Below are 22,725 nucleotides of genomic sequence, written 5' to 3'. Positions count from 1 at the left end.
CTCTTTATGTAAATGTGATGATTAGTTTCGGCCTAAATAGGTAATTTTCGAATTTAAAACTTAACTACGACCTTATTACTAACTCCAGCGTCAGCGTAAGCCTTCGTTACATCTGCATTAGAATTCAACGTCTTGTCGGTATAGCCGGCTTTGATATTTTTGTATATCTGTATACGTGGTAATAGGAGTAGCAAATCGGCCGTTACCTAACACGGCGTAAAAAGAAATAGTTTCTCTCATGCGTTAAATAACTCCAGTAAAGGAAACAATACAATATTTAAGACTGTAGACGGAATATTGGTTGAAATCGCACGATACTGTTCCCACGCTGGCAGCAGTATCCGGCTTCGAATACTTCGAATACTTGAGCGCAACTGTTTTCCGGGCTTGAACTGTGTTATTAGTTTGTGGGAGGCTTCATCAAAATCAGTCAGCTCAGTGGCGTACGACGAAATGTCTACAACACCACTGTTGTTGCGTCGTAACACGCAGTATATGAGGACAGACAAAGAACAACAACACTATTAACAACGATAGCAATAATAATAATGGTATTAATAATAATAATAATTCCCTTCGTCTGCTGATCGCTGCGTTAGTACAGTTCGCTTTTTGTGTGACTGCATAGCAGAAAGTTTGTCGTCTTTCAGCAGAAACTCTGTCGTCTTTCATGCAAATAGAGTGCAAGAACGCACCTGTAGTAGTTAGTCATCTGCCACGGAACTGATGTGTTTTAACAATGTACACAGGCCAACATTCGCTCATTAGCAGGTGCCGGCCGTTCTGGCCGAGCAGTTCTAGATGCTTCAGCTGCTACACAACACTATTCAACAAGGGACTGAATGGAAGCCTTAGACCCGCTTATGGATTTTACATAGGACCAGAAATTTCTCGGGTTCTCTGCCAGATCTTTTGCTAAGATATGACGGTGGTACTTGTATGTTTCGCGCAGAGATATTTTCACAGACACACGAATCTCTACCAACCTTTGATTGTCGTCATTTGCGTGTTCTCTTTTGAACCGTAAGTGCAACACCATCTCCTTCCACAGCATCTTCCGAATATCGTTATTAAACCGTGGTGAGTCTCTTTCATCATATAGTCATTTACTAGGGATCTAACTCCCTACACCACGATTTACAACCTTTTTGAACTTTGCCCATAATCCCTCTACATCCATCTTACTGGAACTAAATACGAACAGTTCACCGTCTAAGTGAGTCGCCAGTGCTCTGTATAGCAGAAACACTCTCCTATCCTTCTTTATTTATACACTCCTGGAAATTGAAATAAGAACACCGTGAATTCATTGTCCCAGGAAGGGGAAACTTTATTGACACATTCCTGGGGTCAGATACATCACATGATCACACTGACAGAACCACAGGCACATAGACACAGGCAACAGAGCATGCACAATGTCGGCACTAGTACAGTGTATATCCACCTTTCGCAGCAATGCAGGCTGCTTTTCTCCCATGGAGACGATCGTAGAGATGCTGGATGTAGTCCTGTGGAACGGCTTGCCATGCCATTTCCACCTGGCGCCTCAGTTGGACCAGCGTTCGTGCTGGACGTGCAGACCGCGTGAGACGACGCTTCATCCAGTCCCAAACATGCTCAATGGGGGACAGATCCGGAGATCTTGCTGGCCAGGATAGTTGACTTACACCTTCTAGAGCACGTTGGGTGGCACGGGATACATGCGGACGTGCATTGCCCTGTTGGAACAGCAAGTTCCCTTGCCGGTCTAGGAATGGTAGAACGATGGGTTCGATGATGGTTTGGATGTACCGTGCACTATTCAGTGTCCCCTCGACGATCACCAGTGGTGTACGGCCAGTGTAGGAGATCGCTCCCCACACCATGATGCCGGGTGTTGGCCCTGTGTGCCTCGGTCGTATGCAGTCCTGATTGTGGCGCTCACCTGCACGGCGCCAAACACGCATACGACCATCATTGGCACCAAGGCAGAAGCGACTCTCATCGCTGAAGACGACACGTCTCCATTCGTCCCTCCATTCACGCCTGTCGCGACACCACTGGAGGCGGGCTGCACGATGTTGGGGCGTGAGCGGATGACGGCCTAACGGTGTGCGGGACCGTAGCCCAGCTTCATGGAGACGGTTCCGAATGGTCCTCGCCGATACCCCAGGAGCAACAGTGTCTCTAATTTGCTGGGAAGAGGCGGTGCGGTCCCCTACGGCACTGCGTAGGATCCTACGGTCTTGGCGTGCATCCGTGCGTCGCTGCGGTCCGGTCCCAGGCCGACGGGCACGTGCACCTTCTGCCGACCACTGGCGACAACATCGATGTACTGTGTAGACCTCACGCCCCACGTGTTGAGCAATTCGGCGGTACGTCCTCCCGGCCTCCCGCATGCCCACTATACGCCCTCGCTCAAAGTCCGTCAACTGCACATACGGTTCACGTCAACGCTGTCGCGGCATCTACCAGTGTTAAAGACTGCGATGGAGCTCCGTATGCCACGGCAAACTGGCTGACACTGACGGCGGCGGTGCACAAATGCTGCGCAGCTACCGCCATTCGACGGCCAACACCGCGGTTCCTGGTGTGTCCGCTGTGCCGTGCGTGTGATCATTGCTTGTACAGCCCTCTCGCAGTGTCCGGAGCAAGTATGGTGGGTCTGACACACCGGTGTCAATGTGTTCTTTTTTCCATTTCCAGGAGTGTATATCCCGTTGCTATACTGACAGTGTCGATCAGATCCGGCTTGTCTGTAGCTACAAGGTATAAGAGATTTTCATTGTGTGCGGGCTTCCGAGATAGCTGCTCAACATAGAAAACGTGCTCAACAATACTTCGCACGACTGTCTGTCTATGATCCCCACAATGAATCCATAGACATCCCGGTCTATACTTCATAGGTTAAAGCCACCTCCAACCAGTATTCCATGATTTGGGCATTTACGCGCTATTGACCGCAGACTTCCTTTGAATGAGTCAACTGTCGCAGCGAAATCGGGTTTCATTTACACTTGTTATACATGACCTGATAACTTCACTGCCACACTCCACTTCGACCTCAATAGAGACAATATTTTTGTCAACAGCGGTGAACACCCCCCTCCTATGGAATCTGATCTGCCTTTCCGATTTACATTCCACGAGAATATGTTTGAATGCTAATGATGATACTGGATTCAAAACGCACGTTACAATGTACGGATCGTTGACTGTGACATTTGAGGCCATGAAAAAAACTAGTTAGAATTTTCTGAAATGGTCCATATTGCCTATTATAATAGATGTGCAGTTCACTTATCACTTTACATTCTATGACGCCCACCTGGATCTGAAACGGCATAAAACATGGCTATAGCTTTCTCTTCGTAATTCCTACAAGTTCGCAGCTGGAACGTTCTTACATGCAGCATGATATGAAACTATCTTTTAAAAACAGTTATGAATGACAACTCCAGGTATAAGAAACAGCTAGCATACTTACATTGTGGAACCAGGCGAGCCGGTAAGCTTTAGGGTTGGCACGAATATTGCACTCGAAGTATACGTCGTCTCCTTCTTTGATGTCATCTGGATTGAGACTCGACCCCATCTTGAGTGTTACAACGGGCATGTCTGCGGAGGAGCGAACACAGGAGAATGGAATTAGCTTAGAGACAGTAACAAGATCGTTTTTTCTTAAACTTAATGTAATAAAACTTAGTAATTCTTGATATATTTCAAGCTTTTCTGTTTTCTAAAGCAATTGTTCGGTATTGCGACTATTATGCTGGTGAAAAGGGCTATATACGTTCCAGGAGCAAGAAATTTTCTCACTTACTAATGTTTTTTGCTACTATTATGTACGTGAGCACTGATTAACATATCTTCTTCTTCTCCTTATTCTTCTTCTTCCTCTTCTTCTTCTTTAGTAGTTCTGTCTTGTGACAGGTTTCAACCGAAGGCTCTCAATCGTGTTCTGTCTTTAGAACCCTCCATCATCTGGTTGTGTGTCGTTCGTTTCTAATGTCGTCCATCGCTCTAATTCACTCACTACCTCTTTCTCTCATTTCTTCCTTTCATTGGTTTTTGCACACAATTTCTATACAATGCGTCCAAGTAAGGTTTTTTTTTTATCTTTTTCTGGTTTCTTCCCTTAATCTTCTATCTTCCTCTATTTTATTCATCACTTCTTCATTCTTCAGTCTGTCAGTCCCTTACCTTCTTCTCCATAGCCAAATTACAAAACTTAACAAATATATTCCTTCCTTCTTTTACCAAACCATGATTAACTACTGTCTAACACAACGTTTCAGACATTGCATTTAGGAAATTTTTTCCTCATCTCCATTGGTTCTTCTAGCTGTTACTAACTTCTTCACCTTTACGAATACTCTCTTTCCTATGTATATTCTCCGTTTTGTTTCTTCTCTACAGCTTCCATTCCTTGTGATTAAATTTCGTATTTTCAGGAAAGATATTACTTGTTATTATTTCCCACTAACAGCAAGAAGATGTTAATTGCCACTTCCTTCTGGCGTATTCTCATCACATTTCACTTTTCCATGTTTATCTTCCATATTCCTCGTACTTCTTTTGTAATATTATTCAACATGTGTTGTAGCTCCTCCTCTGATTTCGCAGATATACTTGTTCATAAGCGTACTCTACAGTTTTTACTTCGATTATAATGTCTGTTCCGTCCTCTATGGCTTCACCCATTAGTTCTTCTCCACATGCGTCGAACAGCTCCGTCGACAGTCAGCGTCCTTGACATATACCACTTCCTAAGCTAATTGCCTTCATCTTCTCAGACACTGCACTGTTACTTTTATCGTTGTGTACATTTCCTTTGCAAGCCACTAGGATGATTTAGAGAGTAAGGTCCAATCGGTTTCGAAGTGAAAACCGCCTTAAAACCAACAATCTTTTATTTATATTAGTTAGCTACACCTTGCATCTACTTCTCTATACTGCCACCGATCCGACTTAGACATTTCCAATACCCTCATCCTAGAAGGCAACTGCCTGTGCTTGCCAACATTTCTCTACGCTAGTCTACAGCCAGTTTCCGGTGCCAAAATTTTGTTTTCATTGTCAGTGGTTGATGTAAGGAGAGATAAAACTCAGGGGGAGTCATTTACGGGACGTATTGCGATTCATCGAACACTTCCTTTCAAAAATGCTGCAGGAACATCTTCACTGCGATCTAGAATTGTCGTGAAGAAGAAATGGAAGTGCGTGGCACTTAAGTTACGTCAGACCCATGACGTCAGGCGAAGTATCTCAGCATGACTTCGTACTTGGGGTGAGACGCTACTTTTTAGGCAGCTTTAAGCGCTGGCTGTGAGCTCAAAACTAAGAAGATTGACTTGATGCGATCGAGTGGCATATTACAGACACTGCGCAACACATCTGTGCACTGCTTTATCGGATTTTTGCTGGGGTTTCCATTTCCCACACGATCGGACCTTACTTTCCGATTAGCCCTCGTATCTTGCAACACCTTTTAAAATTCCCAGCAGCATATTCCAGTTGACTGTATCGAATGTCTTCCCTCAGTCTATAAAACAAATGTACATCTCCTTTTGATTTCTATCATTCTTTCTTCAGTCACTATCAGACAGTCAGTAGCAGCTCTGTTTCTTTACCCTTTCTGTACCCCAACTGGTCCTCCCCAGTATTATCTTCAATTTTCTTTTCAGTTCTCCTTAGTATAACTCTCGTTACAGCCTCTGTAACAAGCGGATAAAGCTAAGTGCACTATAGCGTTTGCATTCATTTGCATTGCATACTTTAGGTAAAGATACTCGAGAAAAAGTGAGAAAACAGAACGTGGTCGGTGCGGCGAGTACACTGGTGCACAAAACTTAAGGTCGAAAGTAACTTCCGCGAGCTAACTACTAAGTAACGTAGATCGATGAAACTTGGAACACACGTAGAAACAACTGCTGCGGTACAGCACAGATGGTATAACAAAGAAATGCGCAATGAAACGAACAGAAATGACACTTTTATTCAAAGACAATAATTACACTAAACTCACCGCGAGTTATGATGGTAACCTGGACATTACAAAATGCGGTGCATGGTTCATAATCGAGTGTGTAATCAGCACAATGCAAGCTCTGCAACGTGCTCCCATGCTGGCCACAAAGTTGGTAAGAAGTTGTTGTGGTACGAAATTCCATTCATCCACCAGCTGCTGGCTGATCGTCGGTACATCCGGACGTGTTACTTACTATACGTCTCCCAAACGCATTGCACACCTGCTCGATGGGAACTGGCAGGTCAGTCCATTCTTCGAATATCCTGACTTTCCAAAAGCTCCTCCACCAGAGCTGTTAGATCCATAAAAATTTAGTCACGGTGGAATTCACTCCTGCAAAAACTCACATACGAAAGGATTATAGTGTCACGATAATACTGAGAAGTGAGTGTACTGTGTTCAAGAATTTACAATATAAAGCCTCCCCAGAGCAAAACAACTTCCTACCAAAACGACTGGTTGCATTACGTGCCCTCATATGGCGGGAGTTAGGAACACATAATGCATCCAGGAACACTGTGGAGTATGGTCGCTTTGGTGGACCAGGTGATATGGTACACGGAGGCATAATGTTGCATGTGCGTACTTAGCTCCAAACCCTCGAATACGGTATAATCAGCGGTCAGCGTTAGTATTATACTGTACTCCATCACCATGTCCGTATTTTCAGGAGTGCATTCGGCTTTGACTTCATATTTATCGGCTCAATATACGATTGCATCGAAAAGTGTAAGTGGAGAACTTCTTAGAACGAGAGGATAGTTTGCAAACGGACTGGTGTGCTGTTCACTCGATTTAATCCCATCGAGCACTTGTGGGCTGCGTTAGGGGAAACGTATTGCAGCGCGGCTAAATGCACTAACGAACATGGAGCTGTCCTAAACTGCACTAGTGAAGAGCCCTGCCACAGGAACTATTTACGACTCTTGTGGCTAGCATAGGAACTTGTTACAGAGCATGCATTGCTGCCCGAGATGATTACATATCCTATTAAGAACTAAATAGCGCTGATATCAGTGTAATTACTGTCTTTGAATAAAAGTTTCATTTCTGTTTCTCTCCCAACGTATTTCTTTCAGTTACCCTGTGTACCATACTGTAGCAGTTCTTTCTATTTGCAATCCCAATTTCATCAAGCTACGGTACTCGGTAGTGACACATCATGCGAAAGTTACTTTCGAGCTTAATTTTTCCCTGCATGATCACGTCGTTTTGGCATGTCGATGTCTATCATGACAGACCTTTTCTCCTTTCCCTATTGATTAGTGTCTGAAGGCAACATGGGATTTATAGGTCCACCTTCATGCAAACTCTCTCATCGCTAAACCCATATTGAAATCTAGGTTTCTACTTGCAGCTTTCTTCACAAGTGATTTTCCGTCTTCCTCAACTGCGATTTCTTTCTTTGGAAGTCATTTCTGGAGATCTTTGTGGTAATTACGATGAGTGGTGCGAATACGAAAGGCGCTTTGCCCGGAGCAACTATTACAGTGCTGGAACACGTGAGGCAATACTGACCATATGACTTACCTCAGAAGATAAATCAAGGAAAGGCAAACCTACGTTTCTAGCATGTGTAGACTTAGAGAAAGCTTTTGACTATATTGACTGGAATACTCTATTCCAAATTGTGAAGATGGCAGGGGTGAAATACAGGGACGAAAGGCTATTTACAATTTTTACCGAAACAAGGTGGCATTTATAAGAGTCGAGGGGCATGAAAGGGAAGCAGTGGTTGGGAAGACAGTGAACCATGGTTGTAGCCTATCCCCGATGTCATTCAATCTATAGATTAAGCAAACAGTAAAGGAAACAAAAGAAAAATTTAGAGTCGGAATTAAAATCCATGGAGAAGAAATAAAAACTTTGAGGTTTGCCGATGACACTGTAATTCTGTCAGAGACAGTAAAAGACCTGGAAGACCAGTTGAAAGGAATGGGAAGTGTCTTGAAAGGAGAATATAAGATGAACATCGTCAAAAGCAAAACGAGAATAATGGAATATAGTCGCATTAAATCAGATGATGCTGAGGGAATTAGTTTAGGAAATGAGACACTTAAAGAAGTAGATGAGTTTTGCTATTTGGGGAGAAAAATAGCTGAGGATTGTCGAAGTACACAGGATATAAAATGTAGATTGACTATGGTAAGGAAAGCGTTTCTGATGAAGAGAAGTTTGTTAACATCGATTATAGATTTAAGTGTCAGGAAGTCTTTTTCGAAAGTATTTGTATGGAGTGTAGCCATGTGTGGAAGTGACACATGGACGATAAATAGTTTAGACAAGAACAGAAGCTTTCGAAACTTGGTGCTACAGAAGAATGCTGAAAATTAGATGGGTAGATCATGTAACTAATGTGGAGGTACTGAACAGAATCAGGGAGAAGAGGAATTTGTGGCACAACTTGACTATAATAAGGGGTCCGTTAGCTGGACACGTTCTGAGGCATCAAGGGATCACCAATTTAGTACTGGAGGGCAGGGCGGAGGGTGAAAATCGTAGAGGGAGACCAAAAGGTGAATACACTAAGCAGATTCTGAAAGATGTAGGTTGCAGTAGTTACTTGGAGATGAAGAGGCTTGCACAGTATTGAGTAGCATGGAGAGCTGCATGTAAGCAGTCTCTGGACTGAAGATCACAACTACAACAACAACAATAGCAGTAATTACAGAGCGGTTACAATGGAGCTGTTTAGGATACTCACAGTGTACGTTGAGCCGCCACTTGTCCTCTAAGGCACTGTCCTGGATGTAGGGGTTCTCGGCCCGGCACGTCAGGTACTTGCCGTCGTCATCGATGACCGGGATGAACGTGAGGATGCTCCGGCTCGCCCCGCTATCCTCCGAGAACTGCAACACATAAGGGTGCCACACTCTTCTCTTCTCTCTCTCTCTCTCCCTCTCTCTCTCCCTCTCTCTCTCTCTCTCTCTCTCTCTGTCTCTCCCTTCCCCCTCTCCCCTCCATCTCTTTCTCTCTCTCTCTCTATCTCTATCTCTTTCTCCACAAACACACAAACACACACACTTGCGCGGCTTAGAAATATTTTGAAAATTGCATTTTGGCTTTCCGATGTTCGATGTAACTGTGGTGAGGACTAAAATAATTTTTAAATGTACTCGCAATTGCGAATATGGACAATAATGAGTTGTAGAATGGAATGACGACAATGAAAATTTGTGCCGGACCTGGACTCGAACCCGGATTTCCCGCTTATAGCAAGCGGTCCCTGTAATTTGTCTACCCGGGCATGACTCACAACCAGACCCAAATTTCCATATGTCGTCAACCAAGCGTCTACAACCTGTACGCGTACATCCGTTATCTATATTCCCGTTCAGGTTAGACATTTTACTTGAAAGTCGCTTTCCCGGTGTCGGTGGATATTGAGTGCCTGTGTTATCCTGGATTAGGAAGCCAAGTTCCTTTGGATATGCACCGAGTAAAATGTCTCGCCAGTACGGGAATATACATAAAGTATGCACGAGTACAGGTAGTAGAGGCATCGTTGACGACGTATGGAAATTTGTGTATGGCCGAGAGTCTTGCACGGATAGCCAAATGATAAGGCGACCGCTAGCGATAAGCGGAAAATCTGGGCCTGAGTCCCGGCTCGGCACAAATTTTCATTATCGTCATTCCATTCTACAGCTGATGGTTGTCCATATTCGCAATTTCGAATACATTTAATGTTCATCATAACGGCTGTAAGAGCGGCAATGCCTGTCCCTCGGACATGCATGTGTGTCTAACGGGACTGTGTATCGTAATTTACAATATCACAAGCACTGCAACACCGAATCGAAAATAAATTACGTATGAAATAGGTAAGTAATCAACTGGGTGTTTCTCATTTCTTTCCTTTCTGTTTCGTTTCATTCTATAGACTACATCTTAAACCTGATGACAGAAGTAATTCTTGACGATTGAGATTTGATTTTACTTTCAGGATTAACACTTGTGATGTATGGGTAAAGGTTGTGGATTCCATCACATGTGGTTCGTTGGATCGGTCCTGAAGGTTTGCTCTGTGGTCGAAGTGGTTATTCGGGTTATGATAGTGTTTTCTCTTTTCCAAGTTGGCTATAGTAATGTATTTAATTTTAGGACTCTTTTGCAAGAAAGTTATCATTATTTTTCAAAAATTCAAGGTAGAGACTCTATTAAGTTCACTTTTTAGGAAGTACCTTGGTAGATCACCGCGCAGTTGGGGTATACCGGTTAGAAGAATTTAATTGATATATACGTTGATTTAGAATAATAATAGACCATGGCATTGGAGCCGTCTCCACAATCTCAAGAGATCCTCCACTCCATCACCTGGAACACCAGGGATCGGCGAGGCAGCGATCGGCTATTGTTCTGTCATGAAAGAAGAGCGTTTATGTGTTTTATTTATATATTCAGTTGCGTAATTACTATTTCATCCTGTCTCCGATTTTTGGTATGCGAAAAAGCGGTAAGCGGGAAATCGGGGTTTCGAGTCCCGGTCCGGCACAAATATCTGTGTGTCACAAACAGCTGATGTCAATCGAGATTCTCAAATGCGAATCCATTTCGTAAAATTTATGGTATATTCATTCATAGTTTACCAACAACGTAATTAGCAGTAGGGGGAGTACATTATCCGTGTGCAAACTGCAAGGATGTGGTGCTGATAATGGTAATATGGAGAGCTGGAGGGGTGGGAGTGGGTGGGGGAAGGGCGGAAGGGGAACTCTCTTCCAGTGCTGGCGGCAACTACACGATGTAACAGTACACTAATTGTCTCTTTCGGCGATAATTTAATAACGTTGCTCACAGTGACACTCACTTAACTGCACGTCTCATGTACGTACTGTGCTTGAAAACTACTGTGGTATACTGAATAGAACACAGACAACACTAACGACATCCATAGTGCGCTAGCCAATAGTCAATAGATGACTGAAACTGCTCTCTGTTCGGAAATGCAATTGGATCGCCTAATGTGAATAGAGCAACTGCATCGTCCGAAAGCCTAATGTGCATGGAACATTTGCATCCTTTTATTTTCACCTTTTTCTATCGATTTATAACTGAACATGTGGATGTTTACATTGAGGCTAAGCAGGACGTCCGTTCAAATGAATATCCCACTCTAACGCGTGCCATGTTACTTGCGTCCAAGTACTGTAGTTACGTAGAATTCACTCAGGTGTTCCGTTTCTGCTTTACTTAAGGCTACGGTTTGTATAAGAATACTATCTCTAATTTCGTAAAAAACACTTTCTCAGAAATGCTATGTTTGCATTTTTAGCGTATACCACATTTCCAAAAGCTGTCATGTCTTCAGCCTTAGCATTATTACAATACGCATGCTCATATTTAGTTACACGAGGATGAAAGATGTGGAATCATTAACATGAGCACTAAAGTGTATCACACCTGATGATCAGTCTGTTTTCTTTTTCAGTCGACGAGTTACTCCATAACTGTAACAAATGGTGTGTTAGACAACTTTTGTGCTGTAACTAATTACATTTTTAAAGACTGTTTGATGCTTTGAAACGTAAGTCTTGAACCTTCTGTAATTTAATGTTTGCCTGACATATCTTAAGATGGGCAACTGGCCCGAATAGGCTATGTGAGAATAAAGAGAAGCGATCTGCATGCTGAAGCAGGACGGTTTTGTACAGGGGCAAAGTGTTTCTAACGGGAGCAACAGCAATTTAGACTCAAAGTGCTGAGTTAGTAGTCTGTACTACAACGTCCGCTGACTGACAGTTTTATGCAGCTACTTCTATTAGCGATGTGAGTAATGGAACTAATTTCAGCACCGACTCAAAAGCTGTATAGCATGCACGCCTCCCACGTGCTGTTCCCTTTAACAGGCGTTCGCTGGAGTAAGTCTTTAGCTCAGACTACGGATGACTGGAAACGTTTACCGAAGTATTTCGTAAACATCACCATGAAAAGTCTTGTGTTAACGTCATCATCACCATTCTCGTGGAACAACTAACTTCTTGGATAGTTTCCTGCAGCATTAACCCTGCCCTTTGCTTCTTATTTCAGTACGGAGACATCTACGAACCTTTTGCGTATTTTGGCACATTTCCCATTAAATAGTCCTTTTCGTCTCAGATTTTGCTTAAAATCAATCGTACCGTAATTTTTACAGTACGACGTTGTTTTTTCTTTATCTGTAAACATTATTTTGTAACATTTCTCGTATATTAGTTCATATTTCACTTCCCTATCACAGCTAAGCAGTTTCTGAAACAATTCCTTCAAATCCATTTCACTATTTGTCATTTATAGATGACCATAGCTGAATAATCATTTCTTTGCCTGTGCCAGGTTGTTTCTAATGTCTCTCTTAACAAGTGCCATCGTGCGGCTAGTCCCGGCGGAGGTTCGAGTCCTCCCTCGGGCATAGGTGTGTGTGTTTGTCCTTAGGATAATTTAGGTTAAGTAGTTTGTAGCCTTAGGGACTGATGACCTTAGCAGTTAAGTCCCTTAAGATTTCACACACATTTGAACATTTTGAATAAGTGCCATCTTGTGCAACTCGTCGTTTCTTTTGCTGTCAATTCTTGCATTTTACGTTTAACCACATACTATTCTCCTTTGTTCTACCGTTAATCTTACTCATTGCCCCCTGTTTATACTTAACTGAAAGCTTGGTTATTGGTTGTTTCGGGGAAGGAGACCAGACAGCGAGGTCATCGGTCTCATCGGATTAGGGAAGGACGGGGAAGGAAGCCGGCCGTGCCCTTTGAAAGGAACCATCCCGGCATTTGCCTGGAGCGATTTAGGGAAATCACGGAAAACCTAAATCAGGATGGCCGGACGCGGGATTGAACCGTCGTCCTCCCGAATGCGAGTCCAGTGTCTAACCACTGCGCCACCTCGCTCGGTGAAAGCTTGGGCTGTGTAGATTATCCACGTCTATTAACACCTCTCCTACAGTATAAAGGTTTGCGTCGTCTAAAATGTTTCTTGATGTTTCTCCATGAACTTTTATCCCTTATCTAAAACAATATTTCATTCCCTACAATATTCCTTCGAGATGTAACTTAAAAATATTGATAATTAGCTGGAACCCTCCCTTAGACTCTTCCTCATATGGGTCTGAGATTAAGTTATTAAATGATGTCGATTAGACCTCCTAAACCATTTTTATATTGACCCTAGTCTCTGATTTTAAATTGATAGGTTTCTACTGTCGTTTTTCTCAGATTTTAGAGTGCAGTACCAGCAATTAATGAAAAAGCAGAGACACAACACGCAATCTGAGTCCTGTAAATGACTTCTGTTTCCAAACTTTGTAGTTAGGTGACGACCTTCGATTCAAGTGCTGCTCTGAGACGAAGAGGTAGGCATACTAGAGGAATCTGGGAGGGGGGGGGGCAGCATCAAATCAGTCAGGCGACTGAAAGGAAGGGGCAGGATGCTCGTATATCGGCAACTCTGTCCACGTGGTTTCTATTCGTGATATGGCATCACATGCTATCGCGATCGTAAGCTGTGTACCATTTTAAACTGTCCCATCTGCCATGACAGACGAAAATTCTTCTGAGGTTTTTGGTCTACTCCATAAGCAATAAACACCCGATTCCTTAAGAATCGAACAGCCATGTACAAAACTGCTACAAACTTGTGATTACTTTACCATTAATTGAATGTATTAAATATTTGATGTTAAGCATAGAAAAGAGAAAAAAATCCGGAAGATGTTTGAAATTATCTTTAAAGCTTCTTGGAAGTCACTAAGTTCTCTCGTTATCAATCACTGGACGAGTAAAGCATCGGTAATTTGTGCTACGTTTCAAGCAATAGTTAGTTTTTTCACACATCAATGTTTATGACGTTATGTCTGCTGAACTGTGTGTCGTACAGTGACAGAATTTTGTAGGTATATTCCGTGGTATATCTGGATATTGTCTACAAAATATATTGCAAATAGAGTTCGTAGCAAAAAATAATAAATTAAAGCGTCATGTCTGATGATGAAATTTTACTGCATGAACCACGAACATGTAGTATGCGATAACCTTTCTTCCTTTCATTATTTTGTGAGGAGGAGGGGGAGGTGGCAGCGAGTTTCGAATTATGTGTAAAGATCTTTGGAAGTCCCTAAGAGCTCTCATTCTCAAAGACTGGATGTACATAACTTGGTAATTTGTGCGTCGTGAAGTATGTTGCCCCAAGAAATATACTGGGTTTCTATCTGCAGAAAATCTCTAACTGTGTTAAAGTTGTACTGTAAGTTGATCCCGTTTATTGAGTAGATTATCACAGCCTTTTAATTTTTAAATTCGGTCAGTTATTACATGAATACTGAAAATTAAATTTTTGTTGACCTTTAAAGTCGTTAGATAGACAATTTGCAACTGTCACTGGCTGAACGTGCAACGTGTTACTCATTTACGAATATACGATGACGAGTTCTTTTGAAATGTTGACGTCATCACTGGGGCTTAGTGATTGCAATACTGTTGGTAATATAAAAGTTTTTTTTGACTCGATCTCAAAGTATTTGTGTTCAATATGAACATTTAGAGCGCCTTATGCATCACCATCAGATATAAAATACTTGGCTACTAATAGAACGACAGTTTGAACTGTAGTATAAGTTTGTTCTTTATCTGTCCCCTTAATTTTTAAGCTGCTTCTGTAGTATCTCATTCACATACTTTCGCTGGTAATTCTTCAGTCTTCTCAGAGTTCGTGGCTCAGATTGTGCTGCAGTTCCCTTTGATGTGCTACTCGTAGCCATGAATTTTGTGTTTGTGCATAAGACACTGGAACCAGTCACATATATGAATTAAATACTTTGCGATACAGACAGAAAAGTTTTGCGTTACAGTTTTTTCTTTACAGTAACGACCTTAGCAACCATCTGTGACAAGCATTCGCGGGTGTGTGCAGCAGCCAGCTTGATGCTCGCGTACAAGTAACAGTGCACCGCTTCTTACAAAGCTCAGTGTAAGCTTAGCGTTTCCAAAGTTACGACCCTCTTTTGCTTAGTTGAAGATTGCTAAATTTCGTGTGTTTCATGGCCATCATCCTTCTTGTAGACGGAGCAGATTTTACGTATGAGTTACCATTACGTTCATCTTTCCTGTGGTTTCAGAGCTACAAATAGCTAGTAATAGCTCCATAACTACTGATTTGTGTGAAAAATGTTACAGATCTTTTCCTTCCAGAGTTCTATGCTCATCGTTAGATTTTCCGTATACATCGAGAAGTCAAAGGAACGCATCAGGGGACCCCTTAAAATTAACCTGCCAAATCCGTACTTAACCCTGCCGACCCTGCACGCGATGCGGGACAAAGGCAGTAGCAAAAGAAGAAGAAGAAGAAGAAGAAGAAGATCGGGAAATCAAGGGAAATCTTAATCTGACTGGCCGGACGGGGACTTGAACCGCCTTCCTCCCGATCACCAGTCTTATTCGGTGACTACCCTCAGACTCCTAAAACGTCAGAGGTAGGTTATATAAGATTTTCTACAATTTTAGCCCCTTACCAGAGATTAAAGTGACGCTGGCGACCGTCATCTCATACTCAATAACACAAATGAGTATAGGAGGCTTATCCACGTCCTCCGATTGAGAGTGGCGTGATGAAATAGCATAACTGGATCACGGAGCAGCAGCACGGGTTCGCTCTTTGAGATATCCCCCTGTCACAAAGGGGAGAAGCGTATCGTTTCATCCAAACAGTGATAACTGAGAGTACCTGAGCACATCAGGTGATTGAGTGGGAAATATGAAACGATGAACGATGAAACATAGCATCTGAAACTACTGGTGGCCGCAGGAGAAAAGATGACGCTCTCTAACAAATTTTTTATTTTCATCATTCTTCATATAGTTCTTGTACTGCCCAACCGAGCTCTTCCACTCAAAGGGTTTCCCTTACGTCTTTTGTGGCTGGACGCTCCCGAAAGTTCCTTAGCGCCGCTATCCCCACAGACCGTCAATAGGATTCCGAAGCTTGTCTGGTAGCAGACAGCCCGTCGCTGGTATTTCAATAAGGCCCACGGCCACATAGTTGCGCTCTCGGCCGCTCAACGCATGTTGGTCGCCGCTGCCTCTACAGTGCGGGTCAGGGAGCACGTACTGCTGCCGCCGTGCTGGAGCGAAGCTGCTACGTCCTGTAGCCACTTGCCGTGCTTCCGGACCACAGTCGTTGTACTGCCCGGGACCTGCTGTTTTAATACACTAGGCAAGCACGCGCACGCTCGCACACACAAACATGGACGCGAGTGTGGTCTCGCATTGAGTTCAGGCTACAAGTCAAAACTAATCTAATTTACGATGTTTCCAAGATTGTTATAAATTGCAATCCACACCTGTGATATATTGCAAGAATAACATTCTGCCTTACACCTTCAGCTAGTGAATTAGACAGGTTTATTCACTAGCGATAGCGGTGTATACGACCATCTTCATGTGCATACGGAAGAAACGTACAAAAACACACTTTTTTTTATAGCGTCACAGGTCTACTAAGGACTACATCAGGATAACTGCGTATTTATATTTTCTTTGATCTTCCTCCAAAACGGAAGAAACGTTCAACATCACACATTTAAATTTCTATATCGTTACACGTCCACTAAGCACTACCTCAGGATAACTGTGTATTCATCTTCCGTTTCACCTTTCTCCAAAATGTCCTGTTTTTCTCACAATGAGCTCATTTCCTCTCATCCGAAATTTCACACAAGTCTTTTTCTCTGTTTGGTTGGTTGGTTGATTCAGGGGAGAGAACCAAACAGCGAGGTCATCGGTCCCGGCGAATTAGAGAGGGATGTGGAAGTAAGTCGGCCGTGCCCTTTGAAACGAACCATCCCGCTGATTGCCTGAAGCGCCGGCCGGGGTGGCCAAGCGGTTAAAGGCGCTACAGTCTAGAACCGCGTGACCGCTACGGTCGCAGGTTCGAATCCTGCCTCGGGCATGGATGTGTGTGATGTCCTTAGGTTAGTTAGGTTTAAGTAGTTCTGAGTTCTAGGGGACTGGTGACCTTAGAAGTTAAGTCCCATAGTGCTCAGAGTCATTTGAACCATTTTGATTGCCTGAAGCGATTTAGGGAAATTACGGAAAACCTAAATCAGGATTTCCGGAGGCGGGCTTGAACCATCGTCCTCCCGATTGTGGGACCAGGTACCAGTGTGCCAACCATTGCGTCGCCTGGTTCGCGTTTCTTTTTGTTTTAGCTTTCTGAAAATCTTCGAATCTTTTGACTTCCAGTTCGAATTTGTCTCTGTTGAGTAAAGTCTCTTTTTAATCTGCATTTCTTTTGAGTACTTTATGTTTTGCCTCATCACTTATTTTATTTCTCTGTCTTTCTGCTTTGGAAGATAGTGTGAATCTTCTATCTTAATCTATCTTCCTTAATTTTCTCAAGGTGTCCATAAAGAGTAACATGTCTTTCCCTGGCTCTGCTATTTTAAGGCGGAAGGAGTATATTTCGTTATTTGGTCTCAAAACTAAATTGCTACCTTTTTTCTTGATTGGGCCTAATATTTTTCGCTGGATTATTCTCTCTACCTTCTCCTAATCTTCTCCCTTTTGCATCGGGAGGAAAGTAGTATTTCCGACCCACAGAAGACTTCTGTATTACGAATGTATTATAATACATACCTTAATTTAAAACATTTAAGAAGACTATTTTTACTGTCCAGATTTCTCACTTTCATGTAAGCTATTTTTATTTTTTTCAGTCCTTGCTTTAACTGCTTCTTTTCCAGTTTTTATATTTATGTGTTCAATCAGATATTTAACTTGTCTATTTCCTTGATGTTGCCACACTTAGTTTTCAGAATTCTTTGGTAACTTATTTTCATTAGTAATGCATTTCATCTTTTCAAACTATATTTGTAGACCATCTTCTCAGCTATTGTCTTCAGTCTTTCCTTTGCACTCTCTGACGTTTCATCTATTATCACGAGATCGCCAACAACGGGCAAACAATTTATTACGTCTTTCGAACTACCCAACTTCTTGTAGTTGTTAACTTTTTTTTCTTCTTTCTTGCTCTGTTTTCCACTTTCTTATAATATTTTCCAGCTGACAGATGAATAATAATGGTGACAAACCGTCTCCTATTCCTGATACATGTTGGAAGGGACTAGAAGATGATCCAGGGGACTTAACTATCGATACTGGATTTGTAAAAGTCGTTTACTAATTTCCAGATTTTTCCTAGCTACTTATAATTCCTTCAGGGTTTTGAGAAGGGGCTCTCTCTGTATTAAATCACATCCCTTTTTAAGAACCAACAAATATTAATATCTGCGTGTCCCTAGTGCGTCAGTGTCAATCGCTAACTACAGTCAACTGGTAAGCACTCTTACACTGAAGACTAAGATACTAACCCCAATGCATGATCTGCGATGATCACGACTATATTTCAGAATCGGATGTAATGGTCATCTTTATACAGTATTTGTCACAAATACACTGTCCCTAACCGGTTCAAACTATTATGATGAGTATCTGGTATAATTTTGGATATCTTAACTAACTTACGCTCATAATGGTATTTCAAACGTCATGTGTCTCTGCCGATCTGTTTACGTTTGATTAATCAACGTATTTTAATAAAATCGGCAGTTACCATGGAAACAATGCAAATGTTTGTAAAAACATCATTGGTGATAACTTCCAAGTTAAAATGTAAACCTGCACCTTGTATTCAGATAAACTCAAAATAACTACAAACAAAATTTTTGAATATCGTTGCGGGAAACCCTTCGAATATTAGATGCAGTGAAAGCATTACTAAGTGACACACCGCGCGGATTTTTGGGTGGAATGACCCGCTCCTAAATGCCCGAACGACCTGAGATCGAAATACATAGAAAGAAAAAGCAATGTTCTTAAGTAATAGGTGTAGCAGTATTTACATAGTATTGCTTGATGACTAAGTGGATGTCAGAGTGTGATTTCAAAATTCTAGGACTCAATCGTCAATAGTTCCAAGACGTTTCCTGTGAAACTTCACTTGTTTCACTTTGTAAATGATTTACTGATGTCAGAAAATAAAAGTTACAGCGTGTTTCGGAATACAAGTTAAGGTTTAGGTCCCTCAGAAATACTGAGCAATTCATTTAAAATGCCTAAGGAGGGCAAGGGCGTACCATTTCCATTTATTTGTTGCACCAACTTATTACTCAACAATAGACGCAAAACCCTTTTGTTTATAGAAACTACTCTTGCTAATCTGTTCTTATCGAAACAGAAGACCACGCGCAAAAGTTCTAAAAAGGACCCGAGCAGAAGACTTACAGACTTACTGGTTGGTATTGACAATGAGAAGGAGACTTTATTCTCGTCATCAGTCTTCTGAGCGGTTTGATGCGCTCCTTCTTGAACCCGTCCCCTGTGCTTATGTTTCCTCCCAGAGCGGCACTTGCTCAAAACGTCCTTAATTATTTTTTGGGTGTAGTTTAATCCCTGTCTCTTTCATAGTTTTTTTTGTCTACAGAAAGTACCATGGAAGTTATTCCTCGACGTCTTAACACGTGTGGAAGGCTATGACAGAGAAAAATACACCACATTCGGTCGACGACTTCCGCCAAGTGGTCCTGCCAGCCAAACCTGGAGTAAGTGTACCGTGTATCTGCAGTTACGATTCCATTTTGCTTGGTTCACTACTGAAAGGAGACGAAGCAGCTTCACAGAGTCATTGCAGTATGATCATTTTACATACGAATTAGTCAGTCTTATGCTTTTAAGACTAGCGTTTTGTAAGCTTCAGAAAAATAGCGATAGCTCTGTAAACATCGACTTATCTGAAAAATGCTACACTACTTTTCAATTAATTTCGGCACTATCCCTATCGCGTTTGATTTTCGACTGACACCGAAAAGTCACCTTGTGTATGGTGATGATGATGATGAAGTTCCATTCTCCGTGACGGATAGTAGGGGAACGATGCGGGAGACCCGCACCGCCGTACTAGGCAAGGTCCTAGTGGAAGTGGTTTGCCATTGCCTTCCTCCGACCGTAATGGGGATGACGGCACAACAACACCCAGTCATCTCGAGGCAGGAAAAATCCTTGAACCCGCCGGGAATCGAACCCGGGACCCCGCGCTCGGGAAGCGAGAACGCTACCGCGAGACCACGAGCAGCGGACTTGTGTATGGTACTTTTCAAAATCATTACGGCAAACGTCTAGGGATGACGATAGATCATGTTGCTGGAAACAACTTAAGTTACACACAAAATTTTCGCTGACGTTTCCCGGGGATGCTAGGCTTCGTTTAATACTGGTTATGCCACTGAGATGTGGCAGGGCGTAGGCAATCAGCGGCGTTCGTATGCAATGTGTGTTGCCTATCATCCAGGCATCTGCTCCGCCTGAAAGGCGGTTGGCCAACTGAAACTGAAGTTTCTGCTTCTCTTCTAAAATACCTTTGTCAGTTAAGAGACACTCATTCCTAAGGCTTTCTTGTTTAAAATCACTCTATCAATTTAATGGTTCACGTTTTATGCTGCACACCGACTTAGCAGACTCTTTTAGTTCGATGAAATGTTGTTGTATCAGAGCCAGCGACGTGTAGTTTTGCTAGCAAGCAACAGCAAACATCTTCCCTATAACAAAAGTTGTTCCCCATAACATGGTCTATCACCCCTAGACGTTTGTCTCAAATACTTTGAATCACCCTGTATATAACTTACACGCCCTTAAGGTAAGCTACAGAACCCAACAAGTGCTTACTAATACTGCGGCAAACTGCTTGTCCCACGATAGCTTTGTAGATGGGAAAAGAACACAGTATTCTATCCTTACGAAAACATTTTGTGATGTAGTATACGTGTTAACGACGCTACGGAAGTCCCACAGCCTACCAGCAGCCCAGCGGCTGGTTACGCTGGACAGTGAATAAGAAGACAGAATGTTTGTTCGCTTGTTAGTGCCATCATGTCCAACATTCGGTATACAAGAGTGACGGTGATAAATACTGTGTTGCAAAAGAATTTAATTTGTTTAAATATAGTATACGCTTACTGGCCAAAAGTTGAATGTTGCCTGTTCATTGAACAATTTCATTTCTTCCCAAATATTTCTTTTCTAGTTGATGCCGATATTTCTCTTTGCAAAAGTTTACTCTAGTCTGCTATAATCCGTTTCGATCTATCGGCAAAAGCACTATAGCAACACCTCTGATTGGTCACTGAAGAACTTCTATGTCTTTGGGAAGAGTTCGTTTCCGACCAATGGGAGTCTTTCGTGGGTTCAAGCCTATGTGGTCGTTATGGTTTGAAAGGTATTCGAGTCTTCTCTGTGTCCGTTTCGAGTTCAGTTGGATGCTACCTGTTGAAGTCTGTCATTACTTCCATTTACCTGCCCTGAACTTTAGTTATTGTGACGAGGTTACAATAGTATTACTTGTTTGCGATCAAGGGGCGAATCGGGGCGTGTGCTTGCGCACAGTGAAATTTAAGCTCACACTTAGTTGAATGTTAGCTGATTATACTGCCGTACATTATTTTTTCATCACGCAGTGCTGTAAATATAAATATATTACCGTTTACTGAAGTATAAAATCATCTTTTACTTATTCAAGTACCGTGAAATAAGCATATGATGTCCCTCTTGCGTGTCGTAAATCTGAATCTTCTACTTGGAGGTTTGAGTACCCCTGCGGGATTGTAAAATCATTTTTACGTGCTTAGTTCAATTTAACTGCTTATCAATCCTCTTCTTTTGTAGTTATTGCAAAATATATCATTCTTTAAATTGAGCCACTGGAGCATGACACGTTGCATAGGCGCCATCTTTGTTGAAACTTGTGGCATGCTTTGCGATCCACAACCACTCAGGGTGTATCAGAAATCAGTTACTCAAACCCCATCTCATAAGGCACTGATATTAAGCCACTTTTCCTTCCATACTATTAGGCACCAAGCAGGCGAGCGACAGCTTTTTCTCTGATTGTTGCTGGTTATATAATGTGCAGATAAATTTGGTGTGTACCATTTTTATTCTTCTCGGAAGTGACATTCATTAATTACGTCTCCAGTCAAATGGTTCACACGGTCTTTATACTGACAGTTACAAATTGAGAAAACATCCTTCTCCTCTGTGCAGGATGCTATAAGGAGAAAGCTAATGTACGTTCAGTTTAATTCTATGTCCTTAACACTCAGTTGCCCGCGTGCGGTGTTTAGGTATAGATTCTGTAAGCCAGTTTCTTTTCCGTTGTGCTGAATTATGAAAGTGAATGTTGCGTGTTACCATTTCTATTCAAGTTTTTGTTTTAGTCACCAGTTTTCTGACTGGTACGATGTGACCCGCTACCACTTCCTCTCCTGTGCCAACCTGCTCGTCAAAGGCTACCACTTGAAGCCTACCTTGTCAATTATTTGATGAATGTATTCCAAACTCTCTCTTCTCCTTACAATATTTAACCTTATCATTCCGTGTAGTACTATGGAGGTTATTCCCTGGTGCCTCAACACATGTCCCAATGTCCTGTAACGTAGTCTTGTAAGTTTTTTGCAAATGTTCCTTTCTCCTGCAGAGAACCTCCTCATCCTTACCTTACTAGTCCATCTGATTTTCACCATTCTTCTGTAGCACCACATCTCAGATGTTTTCCACTGCTCACAACTGACTACTGCACAGTGCTGAGCTCGGACAGTATATTTTCACAAAATTATTCCTCAAATAAGGCCTATATTCGATAGTGGTAGACTTCTCTTGGCCAGGAACGCCATCTTTGACTGTGCTATA

General features: G+C 42.3%; 1 protein-coding gene across 1 annotated transcript in view; it reads right to left on the bottom strand.

The window, feature by feature from the left end:
- Positions 1 to 22,725, bottom strand: part of LOC126480897 (neural cell adhesion molecule 2) — a 586,813-nt gene that overhangs the window by 243,274 nt on the left and 320,814 nt on the right. The window contains exons 6-7 of the mRNA XM_050104295.1: positions 8,718 to 8,862; positions 3,470 to 3,600 (exon numbers count right to left, since the gene is read on the bottom strand). Of these exons, the coding sequence (XP_049960252.1) occupies positions 3,470 to 3,600; positions 8,718 to 8,862 (276 nt within the window). The remainder of the gene's footprint in view (positions 1 to 3,469; positions 3,601 to 8,717; positions 8,863 to 22,725) is intronic.

Source organism: Schistocerca serialis, chromosome 5 (genome assembly GCF_023864345.2).
Source record: "Schistocerca serialis cubense isolate TAMUIC-IGC-003099 chromosome 5, iqSchSeri2.2, whole genome shotgun sequence".
NCBI lineage: Eukaryota > Metazoa > Arthropoda > Insecta > Orthoptera > Acrididae > Schistocerca > Schistocerca serialis.
Note: the sequence above shows the minus strand (reverse complement) of the source record. Positions and strands in the feature narration are given on the sequence as shown.